Consider the following 18141-nt stretch of genomic DNA (forward strand, 5'->3'; position numbering starts at 1 on the left):
ATCCCGTTAACCCCGAGAGCCGCACTCAATTCCTTCATGAAACCATACAATGTTTTGGCCTCAACTGCTTTCTGTAGTAGAGAATCTCACAGGTTGACGACTCTCTGGGTGAAGAAACTACTCCTCATCTCAATCCCAAGTGGTTTACTCCATACCCTTGGACTGTGATCCCAGGTTCTGGACTCCATGCCATCAGGAACATCCTTCCTGTATTTACCCTGTCTCGTCCTGTTAGAATTTTATAGGTTTCTATGAGATTTCCCCCTCATTCTTCTAGATTCCAAGAAATATAATCCTAAACGACTCAATCTCTCCTCGTACGTCAGTCCTGCCATCCTAACAATCAGGCTGCTAAACCTTCGCTGCACTCCCTCTATAGCAGGAACATCCTTTGTCAGATAAGGAGACCAAAACAATTGAATTGGCCAAAATTCATGTGGGCAATGATGCAATCAAAATTAGTAGTAGACCTAGTGAAGTGTTTGCATCTCGTCAATGGAGTTATCGAGGGACCATAATGAGGTCAGAAAAGCCATTTTAAATACATATGAACGGAATCGCTTCCGGTGGCGTGGGCGCGCAGGGCAGCCGCAGCGCGAAGAGCTCCTGCCTCTGACCGCGAGTCACGGTGATATCGGGGAAATCCCCGAGTTACAACACCCCCCCCGACTACCGTCGGCCTTTGGGGCCGTCGCGAGCAGCCAGCGGGGCCGGTTTAAAAACCGGTGAAGAACCCCGTGCGGGTGTTGGGGCGGCAGGGGCTGAGGTCCTGGTCCCAGCGTGGCGTCGGGGCCAGAGCAGTGGGGGCGGAGTTACGAGGAGGCCGAGGAGGCAGGCCCGAGTCCAGGACACCATGTAAGTGCGGTGTCACACAACGGATGGCTCCCACCTAGGAGGGAGAAAGGCGGCTGGAACCTGGTCCCAGAGGAGTCTGGATGAGTACAGAGGGGAAAGGAAGAGAGCTGGAAGATTTAAAGAAATTTAAAAGAGTTTGGTGGGGTTTTTTTCTCCCCTTTGTGTTTAAAAAAAAAAAGAATAATTCAGATTGATGAAGGACAGAAGGGTGGAGGGAGAGAGAGGAGAAGAGAAAGAAAGTGAAAAACAACAAGCTGCTAAAGGATGCGAAAAGCAGCATCGCAGAAAGGAGGAAACGCGGGGTCGCAGCTGAAGGAGAAGACGAATAAAAGTGGTGATAGGATGGCGGAAGCCGAATTGCTAAGCGGGACCGCACTATTTATGGTGGAGAAGATGACCGAGGTGATGGCGGTGGAGCTGGAAAAACAGTTTGCGAGGCACAGAGAGGCCTGGAAAAAGGAGACAGTGGCCGCATTGAAGTTACTGGTGGAGGAGGCAATCGACCCGATAATTGCCCCGTTGAAGATGGCGGTGGCAAAAGCATTGGCCGAGGTGAGAGAGCAGAACGAGAAGATGAAAGAAGTGGAGGAAGCTATTTCACAACACAGCGACCAGGTCACCTCAATGGGAGATGAGTTGCAGAGGGCTGTGGAGATTAATAGAGGTCTCCGAGCAAAGCTGGCAGACTTGGAAAACCGCTCAAGGCGGCATCATTGGAGAATTGTGGGCTTGCCCGAAGGGACAGAGGGCCCAAGGCCAACAAGTAGTTGGTGGAGGGGGGGGGGGGGGGGGGGGGGGGGGGTACGAGCTAGACCGAGCCCATCGGTCATTAAGGCCGAAGCTCAAAGTGAACGAGCCGCCAAGGGCAGTAATTATCTGCTTCCATAAGTTTTGCATGAAGGAGGTGTTAAACTGGGCGAAGCAGAAGCGGGAGATACTATGGGATGGTACTACGGTCCGGATCTACCAGGACTTGACGGTGGAGTTGGCAAAAAGGCGAGCGGCGTTTGGGCGCGTGAAGGCGACGTTGTACAAGAAGGGTGTACGATTTGGTATGGTGTACCCAGCGAGGTTGAGGGTAATGTATAACGGCAAAGACTTTTATTTTGAGACAGCGGATGCGGCCGAGGTGTTCGTGAAGGCAGAAGGCTTGGGACAGACATGAAGAGCAGAGCTGGAAGAGAGACTGTGGACTATGTTTGAACAGCCGGAAAATGTATAAATGTTCTAACTTTCTTTTTACGGATTTGTATTGTAATCTACTTCTCTTTGTATTGTTATAGAGTTTAAGTTAATGGTGAGTTGATGGGCGCTCTGTGTTGCGACGGTTAAATGTTATGTTAGTGAATTGTCTGGGTTGGATTGTTGGGTTTGGTTTTTTTTTCTCTGGGACTGTGTGGAAGGGGATGGTATGTCTTGGCAGGGGGAGCCACCCGCACTAGCTAGCTAAAGTCAGTCAGCTAGTGAACGGAGGCGAGAGGAGAGGGGTTGGGGGGGGGGGGGGGGGGGGTGTTGTTTCTGGGAGAAAGGTAGGGGGGGTTTTCGGGAGGGTGGGGGAAGGGGTTCGATGTTAACAATGGACAGGGCGGGTCAGACTTATGGGGCAGGGCCCGGCTGTATGTTGATGGTGGATAAGAAAGGTGTGGGGGGTGAGAGACCCCCAGTAAGGATAGTTACGTGGATCGTGAGAGGGCTAGGAGGTCCAGTCAAGAGGTTAAGGGTGCTTGCGCATCTTAAAAGTCTGAAAACCGATGTGGCAATGCTGCAGGAGACTCACTTGAGGGTGAAGGACCAGCTCAGACTTAAAAAACGTTGGGTTAGCCAAGTGTTTCACTCTGAATTTGATGGAAGGGCTCGAGGGGTAGCAGTGTTGGTCAGCAGAAGGGTACGCTTCCAGATGGAGAAGGTAGTGGCAGATCAGGGGGGTAGATATGTGATTGTGGCCGGGCGCTGGACGGGAGATTAGTGGCGCTGGTAAGCGTATACGGTCCCAACTGGGACGATGCGGGATTTGCGAGGAAGGTGTTTGGAGCCATTTCTGGCTTGGACACACACAAGATGATTGTGTGGGGGGGGGGGGGGGGGGGGGGGGGCTGGAACCTGGTGCAGGAGCCAAGGTTGGACAGATCACAGCCGCGCTCGCTGGTCCCATCAGGGGGGGCAAAAGCGCTAGCTGGGCTAATGGTGGAAATGGGAGGGGTGGACCCTTGGAGGTTCCTGCACCCAGGGGAACGGGTGTACTCGTTTTTCTCAGCAGTCCATAGGGTATACTCGCACATTGACTTTTTTGTGGTGGGAAAGGCTTTGCTGGCTGGATATGGTGCTGGAGAAGGGGGTAGTGCAGAGGCTGGGGTGGAAACTGGATGTGGGGCTTTTGGGGAACCAAGTATTCTGTGAAAAAACTGAAACGGTAATTAAGGAATATGTAAGATTCAACTGTACGGGGGAGGTGTCAATGGCAGTCGTCTGGGAGGCTCTAAAGGCGGTAGTGAGGGGTGAGGTAATTTCATTTAAGGCCAGGGTGGACAAAGAGGAGAGGTTGGAGTGGCAGAGGCTAATAGATGAGATGTTGGAGGCAGATAGGAGTTATGCGGAGGATGGGGACCCAGCGATGCTGGGAAAGAGGAAGGAACTACAGGCGAGCTTCGACCGACTATCCACCAGGAAGGCGGTGCGCCAACTGAGGCGAGCGAGGGGTGCAGTTTATGAACATGGAGACAAGGTCAGCTGGTCAGCTCCGGAGGGAGGCAGCAGCAAGGGAAATTCTTCAGGTAAGGGATAGGGCCGGGAAGTTGGTGGTGGCTCCGGAGATGATTAACAAGGGTTTTGAGGAATTCTACGAGAGGTTGTACAGGTCAGAGCTACCCGGGGGAGATAGTGAGATGCTGGAATTTCTAGATGGGTTGGAGTACCCGAGGCTAGGGGAGGGAGACAAGGCTACATTAGAAGGAGCAATACTGGAGCAGGAGATAAAAGACGCGATTGGGAGGATGCAGTCGGGGAAGGTGGCAGGGCCAGATGGGTTTCCGGTGGATTATTATAAAAAATTTAAGGATAAGTTGCTGCCGCAAACCTTGGGGCAGGCATCGATTTCACTGTTGCTTAAAAAGGATACGGATCCGACGGAGTGTGGGTCGTATAGGCCCATTTCACTTCTTAATGTGGAGGCAAAGGTATTGGCAAAGGTACTGGCGGGTAGGCTGGAGGGGTGCCTCCTGAAAATGATAGGTGAGGATCAGACAGGGTTCGTGAAAGGGAGGCAGCTGTTTCCGAATATTAGGAGGGTCTTGAACGTCGTTATGGCACCGGCAGAAGGGAAGGAAACAGAGGTGGTGGTGGCACTGGACGCCGAGAAGGCGTTTGATCGGGTGGAATGGGGGTACCTGATCGCAGTGCGGGAACGGTTTGGGATTGGACCAAGATTTGTGAACTGGATAAAGTTAATATACAAGGAGCCGAAGGCGAGTGTCCGCACGAATAATATCAGTTCGAGATACTTCTCTCTCCACCGTGGGAAGAGGCAGGGATGTCCTATGTCCCCCGTGCTGTTTGCGCTTGCGATTGAGCCGTTGGCCATCGCATTAAGAAGTTCGGGAGCATGGAAAGGAATAGTGAGGGGGGGATAGAGCATAGGGTGTCCTTGTATGCCGTCGACTTGCTGCTGTATGTGACTGAGCCGAGTGCGTCGATAGGAGGAATATTGGAGTTGCTGCAGGTATTTAGGTCTTTTTCTGGGTACAAGCTGAACTTGGACAAGAGTGAGTATTTTGTGGTGTCTCAACCGGGCGTGGGGGCAGGGGTGGTGAGGCTGCCATTCCATAAGGCAGGGACCCACTTTAGGTATTTGGGGGTGCAGGTTGTCCGGGAGTGGGGAAGGCTTTGCAGATACAACATCAGTAGTTTGGTGGGGAGAGTGAGATGTTGGAAAAGGATAAGGCACCACTGGAGGGGATCAAAGCGAAGTGGGAGGAAGAATTGGGAGAGATTATAGAGGAGGGAGTCTGGTGTGAGGTGCTCCGGAGAGTGAATGCCTCCGCCTCGTGTGCGAGGTTGGGGCTGATACAGCTGAAGGTGGTGTACAGGGCACTCCGCATGAGGGCAAGGATGAGCCGATTCTTTGAAGGGGTCGAAGATGTGTGTGAACGTTGCGGGGGGGGACCCCGCTAATCACGTTAATATGTTTTGGTCCTGTCCAAAGCTTGGGAAGTACTGGAAGGAGGAGTTTAGGGTAATTTCCAGGGTGGTGCATGTGAAGCTGGACCCGGGTCCCCGGGAGGCCATATTCGGGGTGTCGGATCAGCCAGGGTTGGAAACGGGTGCGGAGGCAGATATCATAGCCTTCACCTCGTTGATCGCCCGAAGGCAGATCCTGCTGGGATGGAGCGGCCTCTCCACCCTGTGCCCTGGCGGGCGAGGGGACCTATTGGAATACTTGACCCTTGAGAAGGTTAAGTTCGAACTGAGGGGAAGCTCGGAGGGGTTCTCCAAGTCATGGGCACCATTTATTATGCACTTTCAAGAACTGGATAACATCGAACATTAGTTGGGGAGGGGGGCTATGTATGTTGAAGATGGCTATGGGTAATCCCTGATTCCTTTTTCTTTTTTTGTCATTTGTTTATGTTAACATGCGGGCTGATGTCTGGGCATGGTGGGAGGATGGGATCGTTGTTACTGTTATGGGGTTTGAGATATTTGTTGTTGGTTATTGATTGTTGTTGGGTATAAATTCAGGAGAAAAATTGTGTAAAAGGAGAATAAAAATATTTTTAAAAAATTAATAAATACATATGAACATGTGCCAGAAGCCTACAGATAGAAGTTTAGAAATATAGGGAAAGAACCTGGTCAGACATATAGAGAATTCGAAAGAATCAAAAAAAATTGAGAGGTGGATAAGAGCTTTAAAAATAGATCTAAATTATGAAGCTCTTAGGGAAGAGATTATTCTGGAGGAATTTAAAGGTTCACTTCCTGAAGTTGAGAGAATTCATGTGGAAGAACCAAGGATTAAAACTGCCAGGCTGGCAGCAGACATAACAGATGATTTTGAATTAGTTCATAAAACAAGGTTTGGTTTTCAACTTCATTTTCAGTATGTGAAGCTTAGAAACGGAGGAACTGAATAGCATAAGGATGTGGTTGAAATGTCACACATAACAGGTAATAGGAAAGCCTCAAGCGGTAATAAAACCAACACCCTCACTACCCATTTTGGCATTTGAGGACTCTTTTACTCGGGTCCTAGTTGATTTCATGTGACCCCTTTCTAAAATGAAAAGTGGGAATCTATACTATAGCAGACATGTCTGCTAGATTACCAGATGCTATTCTAGATTTAGAGGAGATGTACGAGGCAAGTTTTTTAAAAAACCGAGGGTAGTGAGTGCCTGGAACACTATGCCGGAGGAGGTGATGGAAGGAGGGACGATAGTGACATTTAAGGGGCATCTTGACAAATACATGAATAGGATGAGAAGAGGGATAGGGACCCAGGAAGTGTAGAAGATTTTAATTTAGATGGGCAGCATGGTCGGCACAGGCTTGAAGGGCAAAAGGGCCTGTTCCTGTGCTGTAATTTTCTTTGTTCTTTATTACAAAATATTGCAGCTAAGAGGGTTGTAGAGGGTTTAACTGAATTTTGTTTACCAGATATGGACGACCAAATCAGATCAAAGCTAAATTTGATGTCGAGCTTATTCAGGGAAGTTATGGATAGCTTATGGGTAAAGAAATTTAAATCCCCCTCTCCCACACTGCAAGTCCCAGTCCTGCCCAGGTGTAGTCCAACCAGAGATGGTTGTACTGGTCCCACCTCCCCCAGGACCAGTCCCAATGTCTCAGAAGTCTGAAACCCTCTCCCTCGCACCATCATTTCAGTCATGTATTCTCCAATATATCCTGCTACCTCTGCTTTGGCTGGCACTGGTGGTAATCACTACCTTTGAGGTTCTACTTTCCAGTTTACTTTCCAACTCCCTATATTCTGCTTTTAGGACCTCATTCCCCTTTTTAACCTATGTAATTTGTACCAATATCTACCATAGAACATACAGTGCTGAAGGAGGCCATTCGGCCCATCGAGTCTGCACCAACCCACTTCCACCCTATCCCCATAACCCAATAACCCCTCCCAACCTTTTTGGTCACTAAGGGCAATTTATCATGGCCAATCCACCTAATCTGCACATCTTTGGACTGTGGGAGGAAACTGGAGCACCCGGAGGAAACCCACGCAGACATGGGGAGAACATGCAAGCGCCGTACAGACAGTGAACCAGCGGGGAATCGAACCTGGGACCCTGGCGCTGTGAAGCCACAGTGCTATCCACTTGTGCTGCCGTGCTGCCCATGACCATGGCTGTTCACCCTCCCCCTCCAGAAACATCCTTGATACTAGCACCAGGAAGAAAACATACCATTCTGGAGTCCCATTTGCGGTCACAGCAACATCTATCTATTCTCCTTACAATTGAATTCGCTATAACTATTGAATTTCCAAATTTTGCTCCTTCCCGGTGCAGAACCAACCGTGGTGCAACAAATTTGACTGTTGCTGCTTTCCCCTGAGGGGCCATCCCCTCAACAGTATCCAAAGTGGAATATTTGTTTTGTAGGGGAATGGCCACAAATTTCTGCACTGCCTGCCGAGTCCTTTTTCTCTGCCTGGTGGTCGCCCATTCTCCTCCTGCCTACGGAGTCTTAGCCTACGGTGTGGCCACCTCTCCATACGTGCTGTGCATAATATTCTTTGCCCCGTAGATGCTACAGTGTGCCCCGTTACCACTGCATCTCCAAAACCCAGGCTTCCAGGATCTGCAGCTGGGGGAATTTCCTGAACACATGCACTGGAATTGTTCCCGTCTTCCCACATGGAGCAGGAGGAGCACTCAATGGCTTTGAGCTCTCCTGCCATCACTTATCCCTTTAAACGTTTTTGAAGATACTAAAAATAAAATATCATTAACTCTAGGGCCCTTCTTCCCTGGTCTTAGTTACTACAGAATATAGCCTCTACAAACTATAGACCACAGATATAGAGTGCACAAACTATAAGCAATAAAAGCATAAAATACTTTCAACTGTACTCAGCCAATCAGCTGCTTCCACTTGCCCCACATCATTTTTGAATCCTGATGTCACCTCAAGAGCTCCAAACTGGCACCCCACTCTCAGTCTTGCTCTTTGGCTCCGTTTTCAGTCTCACTCTTGCTTGCGCTCTTTTATCCTCCTGTCTCCGCTGCAATAAATGAGTTTAAATTCCTCAGCTAGGATTCAAACTCATATCTCTGGGTTGCTAGCCCAAGCCTCCAGAATTCTTGTCCAGTACAAAAAAACACTATGCTACTGTTAATACAAGTAAAATACTGTGGATGCTGGAATCTGAAACAAAAACCAAAAAAGCTGGAAAAACTCAGTAGGTCTGGCAGCCCACCACAGAGAGAGAAAACAGAGAGATTTTTCTTTTATAAATTTAGAGTACTCTTTTTCCAATTAAGAGGCAATTTAGCATGGCCAATTCACCTGTCCTGCACAGCTTTTTGGGTTGTGGGATGAGACCAACACAGACACGGGAAGACTGTGCAAACTCCACACAGACAGCGACCCGGGGCCGGGATCGAACCTGGGTCCTCGACACAGTGATTCAGCAGTGTTAACCACTGTGCCACAGTGTTGGCCTAAGAAAACAGAGTTAACGTTTCATAGAACATAGAACAGTACAGCACAGAACAGGCCCTTCGGCCCTCGATGTTATGCCGAGCAATGATCACCCTACTCAAACCCACGTATCCACCCTATACCCGTAACCCAACAGCCCCCCCATTAACCTTAGTTTTTTTTAGGACACTACGGGCAATTTAGCATGGCCAATCCACCTAACCCGCACATCTTTGGACTGTGGGAGGAAACCGGAGCACCCGGAGGAAACCTACACACACACACGGGGAGGACGTGCAGACTCCGCACAGACAGTGACCCAGCCGGGAACCGAACCTGGGACCCTGGAGCTGTGAAGCATTTATGCTAACCACCATGCTACCGTGCTGCCCCGGGTTTCGAGTCCAAGTCAGCCTTCTTGAGAACTAAAGAGCAAAAAATGTATTGGATTATATACTGTATAAGAGGGATGGAACAGCTGGAACAACATGTAGTGGGAGCTGGGAGAGATTACAACAAAGTTTAAGAATAAGTGATAAGCGGGGGAGGGTGAAGGAGGATTTCTGGATAGAACAATAAATATTTGGGATATAGAAAAAAGGTTAAGATGGAGGAGAAAGGTCACAGTCTTAAGTTATTGAACTCAGTGTTGAGTCACGAGGGCTGTAAAGTGCCTGATTAGAAGATGAGGTGCTGCTCCTCCAGTTTGCGTTGGGTTGTACTGGAGCAGGACAAGGACGGGCATGTGGGCATGACAGCTAAATGCTCAATTTAAATGGCAAGCAACAGGAAGGTTGGGTTATGCTTGCAGCTGAATGAAGATGTTCCACAAAGTGGTTACCCAGTCTGCATTTAGTCTCCCCAAAGTAGAGGAGACCACACTATGTTAGTGTTTTTGCTTTGGCAGATCATGACTGATCTGTACATCAACTGCAGTTACCAGTCTTTGCTCCATATCTCTCAATACCATGAGCCCCCCCCCCCCCCCCTCAAAAACGTACCTAGTCTCAGTCTTGAAAATTTCAATGATCACGGAGTATTTACAGCCCTTACAGGGTGTAAGTTCCACATTTCCATTATTGTGAAAAGTCCTTCGTGATTTCACTCCAAAAGAATAGTTATCATCGCCTATATTCCCCAACCCGAAGAAATCATTCATCTCTGAATACTTTATTATTTTAAATACCAAGATTAGATTACCTTTAACCGCAAGGGAATACAAGTCAGGTTTATGCAACCTCTCCTCGCAACACAATCCTTTAAATCATGGTGGGCAGGCGTTTTGAGAGCACTGAATGAGATTAAGCTACAGGCCAAAGCTACATACAGATTAACCATGCTCTAATTGAATGCCACAACAGGATCAAGGAGTGAAATGGCCTACACCTGCTCACAGTATCATTCTATCAGTTTCTAAGGTCAATTATCTTTCCTGGAATTCGGTGGCCAAAACTGGACTCAGTAGCTCAAACGGGGTCTGACCAAGGTTCTGTGAAGATTACTTCCTCATGTTGGAATTCCAGTTTCCTGGAGATTAATTTTAGCATTTTGCACTTGTGCACTAACCTTTTGTGATTTGAGTGGCCATTATATGTATTTACGTAGATGTTACCTGAGGTAATGCAGGTATTACAAAGTCCCTTGAATCACATCAATACTCCAAAAGCACATGGTTCCTTTAAAAATCCACATTTCCAGTTTGAAATCATTTACTGGAGGATTGTCCTAGTTAAGAAGTGGCTATTAATTCAAAATATTGAGAACAAAATACCGTCCAGATTAATAACCCGTTTTCAAAAATATATTTTTATTTATTCTCCCACTCAATTTCAGGTAATTCAACAAAGCCTTTCTGGTAATCCAACAATGCATTCTTGTGGAGGCAGAGGGTTGCCAGCCTTTCATACCATCACAATCAAGTCTGATCCTGTTCTCACCTAAAATCCAACACGTACACTTTGAATAGTCACAAGATAATTATGCCTGGCAAAACATCTAACTCATTTTCTCCTCCCTTAATAAAAGAGTACCAAGATCAACTACATCACACCTACCAGAGCCTTGCCTTTGATCAGGCAAGTCAGCAAAGACTGAAGATCAAACTTCAGGTCTTCCCGATTGGTAGTATTTTGTAACAACTAGCAAAGCATGTATATCCTATTGAACATTCCTCCCAGAACAAACACAAAGTGCGCATTTTTGTTAAGTAGCACAGTCTGTACTATTTGCGGATAGAGTGGTCTTGAAACTCAGCTCCTGCACAATATTGGTACCAAAGTGTTTAACAAAGAAACGCACATCAAGTATGCTTCAATGTTGTGCAATTATTTTTGTAATGCTCTTAATTTATCACCCAAACTGTTTAGCAGCACCACTGCCAATATTTCACCCCAGTGTCACAGGACTTGGCACAAGTGGGGCCTTGCAGGGAACTCAGATTGCAGTTGTACCCCAATCAATAACTTACACCATTGATGACTACTCCCTGACAACATTCAGCAGAGGGCTGAGAAAGCTCCATTTAGTTACTGTGGAACCTATTGCCTGCCTTGGTGGCTATTGCACACACTAAAAGAAAACAGGATTGGAAATACTGTCTCCGGACATTATCCAAATACAGTGGGTCCAAAGAAAAAAAATCTGCATTTGTAGTGATAGTTGTTTTTCTATAGGTGAGGTGGACACAGTGTGAACATTTCACACAACCAATAAAATTCTAATGACCACACAATAGCTGGCTTCAGATCACAGTTATACTGGACTCACTCGAAAAACTGAAAAGTATGTTGTCCAGCCTTTTCATAATATTTAATTATCTCTTTCCTTCATTATGGTAGACAGCTTTTCAATTTTGTATTATTAATTTTAGAAGATTTCAGTTTGCCTGAAAACAACTTTGCTTAGAGGATAAAGTCATCCTATCACAAAATTCAGTGAAATCCAGACAGCATTTCAAGGACAAAACTGCAGCAAACCAAATGGTCTGATTGATTTAGAACATAGAACAGTACAGCACAGAACAGGCCCTTCGGCCCTCGATGTTGTGCCGAGCAATGATCACCCTACTTAAACCCACGTAACCCGTATACCCGTAACCCAACAATCCCCCCCTTAACCTTACACTACGGGCAATTTATCATGGCCAATCCACCTAACCCGCACATCTTTGGACTGTGGGAGGAAACCGGAGCACCCGGAGGAAACCCACGCACACACGGGGAGGACGTGCAGACTCCACACAGACAGTGACCCAGACGGGAATCGAACCTGGGACCCTGGAGCTGTGAAGCATTGATGCATTGATGCTAACCACCATGCTACCGTGAGGCCCCAACTATCCAGTAGATAGAATGCTCAATTCAGCATAAAACGATCAAAGATGCTCAGCACACCAAATGTGGATCCATACTAATTCAGAGTGCACAATTCATTTTTTTAAATTAAGGGGCAATTTAGTGTGGCCAATCCACCTACCCTGCACATCTTTGGGTTGTGGGGGCGAAACCCACGCCAACATGGGGAGAATGTTTCCACGAGGACATCTTTAACCTGTCCCTACTCCACTCCGAAGTCCCCACCTGCTTCAAGAAGACCACCATTATACTGGTGCCAAAGAAGAACCAGGCAACGTGCCTCAATGACTACCATCCGGTGGCCCTGACATCAGTTGTAATGAAGTGCTTCGAGAGGTTGATCATGATGCGCATCACCTCCATACTCCCAGAACACCTTGATCCACTGCAATTCGCATACCGTCGCAACCGGTCCACAGCAGACACCATTTCCCTGGCCCTACACTCATCCCTAGAGCATCTCTACAACAAGGACTCCTACATCAGACTCCTATTTATTGACTACAGCTCCGCCTTCAACACCATAATCCCAGTCAAGCTCACATCAAAACTCCAAAATCTAGGACTTGGCTCCTCACTCTGCAACTGGATCCTCGATTTTCTGACCAACAGAACACAATCAGTAAGAATGAACAACAACAACATCTCCTCCACAATACTCCTCAATACCGGGGCCCCACAAGGCGGCGTACTTAGCCCCCTATTCTACTTCCTGTACACACATGACTGCGTGGCAAAATTTGGTTCCAACTCCATCTACAAGTTTGCTGGCGATACGACCATAGTGGGCCAGATCTCGAATAACAATGAGTCAGAATACAGGAGGGAGGTAGAGAACCTAGTGGAGTGGTGCAGCGACAACAATCTCTCCCTCAATGCCAGCAAAACTAAAGAGCTGGTCATTGACTTCAGGAAGCAAACTACTGTACACACACCTGTCAGCATCAAAGGGGCCGAGGTGGAGATTGTTAGCAGTTTCAAATTCCATGGGGTCCACATCTCCAAAAATCTGTCCTGGTCCACCCACGCCGACGCTACCACCAAGAAAGCACAACAGCACCTATACTTCCTCAGGAAACTAAGGAAATTCGGCATGTCCATATTAACCCTTACCAACTTTTACAGATGCACCATAGAAAGCATCCTATCTGGCTGCATCACAGCCTGGTATGGCAACTGCTCGGCCCAGGACCGCAAGAAACTTCAGAGAGTCGTGAACACCGCCCAGTCCATCGCACGAACCTACCTCCCATCCATTGACTCCATTTACACCTCCCGCTGCCTGGGGAAAGCGGGCAGCATAATCAAAGACCCCTCCCACCCAGCTTACTCACTCTTCCAACTTCTTCCATCGGGCAGGAGATACAGAACAGACTCAAAAACAGCTTCTTCCCCTGTTACCAGACTCCTAAATGACACTCTTATGGACTGACCTCATTAACACTACACCCTGTATGCTTCATCCGATGCCGGTGCTTATGTAGTTACATTGTATACCTTGTGTTGCCTTATTATGCAATTTCTTTTTTTCCCTTTTCTTCCCATGTACTTAATGATCTGTTGAGCTGCTTGCAGAAAAATACTTTTCACTGTACCTCGGTACACGTGACAATAAACAAATCCAATCCAGTCCAATGTGCTAACTCCACACGGACAGTGACCCAGAGTCGGGATCGAACCTGGGCCCTTGGCGCCGTGAGGCACCAGTGTTAACCACTGCACCACTGTGCTGCCTCCTGGATCCATACTAATTTAACACAAATTTTCACCTTTGGTTTTAGAAGGTTCAATTTCTACATATATTTGTTATTTAGTTACACCTATTTTGAGAATCCAATGTTTGTAACAGTGCTTGCTCAAACTGACAAGTTCTTTATTTGCAATTAACTATGCTAGTCTTGATTCCAGTACTTGACATATTATGTAGCTTATGATTCATTTGTAAATAAAATATACGAAATACCACTTTACCCTTCTTTAACTTGGGTCGATATTTTTAATGTCTTGCCTCTGAAGTACTACAAGATAATTTGCTATGTGTGTCGTATAAATGCAAGTTATCGTATAATGTATATACATATTAACAATTTAATGTTGCATCTATCAAATCCGATTTTGTTGATAACACTCCTACTGTTATTAAACTACATGTTGGGCAGCACGGTGGCGCAGTGGATTAGCCCTGTTGCCTCACGGCGCTGAGGTCCCAGGTTTGATCCCAGCTCTGGGTCACTGTCCGTTTGGAGTTTGCACATTCTCCCCGTGTTTGCGAGGGTCTCGCCCCATAACTCAAAAATGTGCCGGCTAGGTGGATTGGTCACGCTAAATTGCCCCTTAATTGGAAAAAATGAATTGGGCACTGTAAATGTACTTTTAAAAACTACGTGTCCTCCAATCACCATTAGCAACAGCACAGGAGATCTGCTAATATGTTAAAGCAATAGACAGATATCAAACCTAGATCAGCTTTTCCTATTTCACTGTGCCTGAACACACAATTCCAAAAAGATGCGCTTTGTGCACCTTAACACTTTAAAACAAAAACAAATTAAGTTATCCAATTGAATTAGGATGATCAAAAAACTCTCGGCAAAATATTAAGTAACACTGCTCCAAACCTACAGATTCATACTATATAGAACCTGCTATGATGTTGGATATCCCAAAGTGCTTTATAGCCAACAAAGTGCGTTTTAAGTATAATCAAATCTGTAATGTACAGAAACATGGCAGCCAATTTACACACAGCAAGCTCCTCCTAGAAACAGCAATTAATGAGATTGTCTCTTTTAGCTACGCTGCTGACAGGATGTTCGCCAGGACACTAAGGAGAACTGCTTTTCTGCTTCTCTTCAAATGTAAACCAGCTTCAGCCCAACCTGCTGAGATTATTCAACGCCCTCAGGAACCCTTTAGGCACGGAGGAACTAATGAAGAAAGATATTATATCATCTAATTTACTGCAAACTCTTCCACAATATTGGCCTTCCAGTTACCTCAGACAGTCAATCAATCAATCAATCAGTCAGCTGTAATTCAATGGGCACTCTTGGCCGAGTCTGCAATGTTGGCTTCACCCTCAAGGACCTGAGCACACAATCTTGGTTGACATTGCCAGTGCAGCACTAACTGCACTGGCAGAGAGAGGTACCACCTTTCTGATGACAAAATAACCCAACTGCCTGCCCTCACAGGTGGCTGCAAAAGATCCCTTGGCCGCTTGAACAAAAAGCAGGGCAGTTTATCATAGAATTTACAGTGCAGGAGGCCATTCGGCCCATCGAGTCTGCACTGGCTCTTGGAAAGAGCACCCTACCCAAGGTCAACACCTCCCCCTATCCCAATAACCCAGTAACCCCACCCAACACTAAGGGAAATTTTGGACACTAAGGGCAATTTATCATGGCCAATCCACCTAACCTGCACATCTTTGGACTGTGGGAGGAAACCGGAGCACCCGGAGGAAACCCACACACACACGGGGAGGATGTGCAGACTCCGCACAGACAGTGACCCAAGCCGGAATCGAACCTGGGACCCTGGAGCTGTGAAGCCATTGTGCTATCCACAATGCTACCGTACTGCCCTTGCTGTCCTGGTCAACAGTTAAAATGTTGTCGACAACATTAAACTGCAATTATCTGGACATTATCGTGCCGGTAGTTGATGCTGGGTGCAAATTGGGTCGACACATTTCCTGCAGAACAGTCACAAACCTCAAAAAGGTACTCCAGTGGCTGGCTGCAGAGGTGTTTTGGGACATCCCGAGGCTGGTCAGGCAAGTGGGGGGGGGGGGCGCACTGGTCTGGTGAGCTGGGGGGGCCACTGGCCAGGTGAGCTGGGGGGGCCACTGGCCAGGTGAGCTGGGGGGGCCACTGGCCAGGTGAGCTGGGGGGGGCCACTGGCCAGGTGAGCTGGGGGGGCCACTGGCCAGGTGAGCGGGGGGGGGGCCACTGGCCAGGTGAGCTTGGGGGGGGCCACTGCCCAGGTGAGCGGGGGGGGGGGGCACTGGCCAGGTGAGCGGGGGGGGGGGCCACTGGCCAGGTGAGCGGGGGGGGGCCACTGGCCAGGTGAGCGGGGGGGGGCCACTGGCCAGGTGAGCGGGGGGGGCCACTGGCCAGGTGAGCGGGGGTGGGGCACTGGCCAGGTGAGCGGGGGTGGGGCCACTGGCCAGGTGAGCGGGGGGGGGCCACTGGCCAGGTGAGCGGGGGGGGGGGGGGGCCACTGGGCAGGTGAGCGGGGGGGGGGGGGGCCACTGGCCAGGTGAGCGGGGGGGGCCACTGGCCAGGTGAGCGGGGGGGGCCACTGGCCAGGTGAGCGGGGGGGGCCACTGGCCAGGTGAGCAGGGGGGGCACTGGCCAGGTGAGCGGGGGGAGCCACTGGCCAGGTGAGCGGGGGGGTGCCAGGTGAGAGGGGGGGGGTGCCAGGTGAGCGGGGGGTGCCAGGTGAGTGGGGGGGTGCCAGGTGAGCGGGGGGGGTGCCAGGTGAGCGGGGGGGGGGGTGCCAGGTGAGCGGGGGGGGTGCCAGGTGAGCGGGGGGGGGTGCCAGGTGAGCAGGGGGGGGTGCCAGGTGAGCGGGGGGGGTGCCAGGTGAGCGGGGGGGGGGTGCCAGGTGAGCGGAGGGGGTGCCAGGTGAGCGGGGGGGGTGCCAGGTGAGCGGGGGGGGGGGTGCCAGGTGAGCGGGGGGGTGTGGCAGGTGAGCGGGGGGGTGTGGCAGGTGAGCGGGGGGGTGTGGCAGGTGAGCGGGGGGGTGTGGCAGGTGAGCGGGGGGGTGTGGCAGGTGAGCGGGGGGGTGTGGCAGGTGAGCGGGGGGGTGTGGCAGGTGAGCGGGGGGGGTGGCAGGTGAGCGGGGGGGTGGCAGGTGAGCGGGGGGGTGGCAGGTGAGGGGGTGGCAGGTGAGGGGGTGGCAGGTGAGGGGGGGTGGCAGGTGAGGGGGTGGCAGGTGAGGGGGGTGGCAGGTGAGGGGGGTGGCAGGTGAGGGGGGTGGCAGGTGAGGGGGGTGGCAGGTGAGGGGGGTGGCAGGTGAGGGGGGTGGCAGGTGAGGGGGGTGGCAGGTGAGGGGGGTGGCAGGTGAGGGGTTGGCAGGTGAGGGGGGTGGCAGGTGAGGGGGGGTGGCAGGTGAGGGGGGGTGGCAGGTGAGGGGGGAGCAGGTGAGGGGGGAGGTGAGGGGGGGGGGGCAGTGGCCAGGTGAGTGAAGGCGAGCACCTCCTCAACAACCAGGCTACTTCCTCCCATCCTGTTGCCCCACTGCTCTGGCACACGGTGATCCTCCCCCTGACGATCCTGCACCCTCCACCCTGATCCTGCTCTGATCCAAGCCCCCTACCCCCGCAGTTCAACTGAGTTCCAGCCCCCGGACCCAGGCCCCACTCGAAGCCCCTCACCCCGGGTCTCCGCACCTATCACCCACCCCCCAAACAAACAACAACAACTCGGCCGTGCCTCCAACTCTTACCCTTTGTAATAGGCTTTCATCCGGACCTGGTGGTGGTTCTCCGCTGTGTAGGACATCATGCTGTCCCTGTTGGTGGGCATCTCCCTGTCGGAAGCCCGCAAACTGGCCGCTCTCATAGGTCCGGCTGCTCCTCTCACCGCCCGTCCTGCACCGCTCCCGCCCGCCCGCTCGAGCCCGGCCGGCCAACAGACCGCTGCGCGCGCAGCGCCGGCTCCGCTCACTCAACGACAAGATATGGGGGGGTACAGAGAACTGAACCCCACTATCATCGCAAACTACCCGGATATATTTGACAGAAGTGACGGCATAACATCTCTCCTTTCACCATTTTAACTAGTATCTGGAGCGTGTTTTATTTTTCCTCGGCGGCAACGACCTCAGGTTTGCAGAACGGATCGATCGTCTCACCCTGCGCTGCCAGTTTGGATCTGTCGCATTCCCGACCTCCTGCGTCCAGCACATACCGAATGGAGACGCATGCGCGCCAGCGCGGGAACTCTGGGAGTTGTAGTCCTGCACACCTGGGCGCGCTGGCTTGGTGACTCACCAGGTGCGTATCTGATTTTTTTTTTAAAGGTGCATTTGCCTGTTGATATTTTTGCTTGGAGTTCCTACTTTCAATATGCATTCTTTGCAAGCATCTGGGTTTTAAATGTAGATTCAATGTGAAGTAAAAACACAAACTGCTGGACAATCTCAGCAAGTCTGACAGCCAGGCTCGCTTTGATATCCAGTCATCCAGGCTGCCTTCTCTCTCCCCAGGTGCTGGCAGACATGCTGAGATTGTCCAGTCGTCTCTGCTTTGGGTTCAGATTTCAGC

At 50.0% G+C, this 18141-nt stretch overlaps 1 protein-coding gene across 1 annotated transcript in view; it reads right to left on the minus strand.

The window, feature by feature from the left end:
- The window catches only part of prkci (protein kinase C, iota), a 179209-nt gene extending 161486 nt beyond the window's left edge, over positions 1–17723 (minus strand). Inside the window, exon 1 of the mRNA XM_038817458.1 lies at positions 17322–17723. Within this exon, the coding sequence (XP_038673386.1) occupies positions 17322–17437 (116 nt within the window). The 5' untranslated portion in view covers positions 17438–17723. The remainder of the gene's footprint in view (positions 1–17321) is intronic.
- Positions 17724–18141: the final 418 nt, after the last annotated feature.

The sequence above is a fragment of the Scyliorhinus canicula genome, chromosome 13 (assembly GCF_902713615.1).
Source record: "Scyliorhinus canicula chromosome 13, sScyCan1.1, whole genome shotgun sequence".
NCBI lineage: Eukaryota > Metazoa > Chordata > Chondrichthyes > Carcharhiniformes > Scyliorhinidae > Scyliorhinus > Scyliorhinus canicula.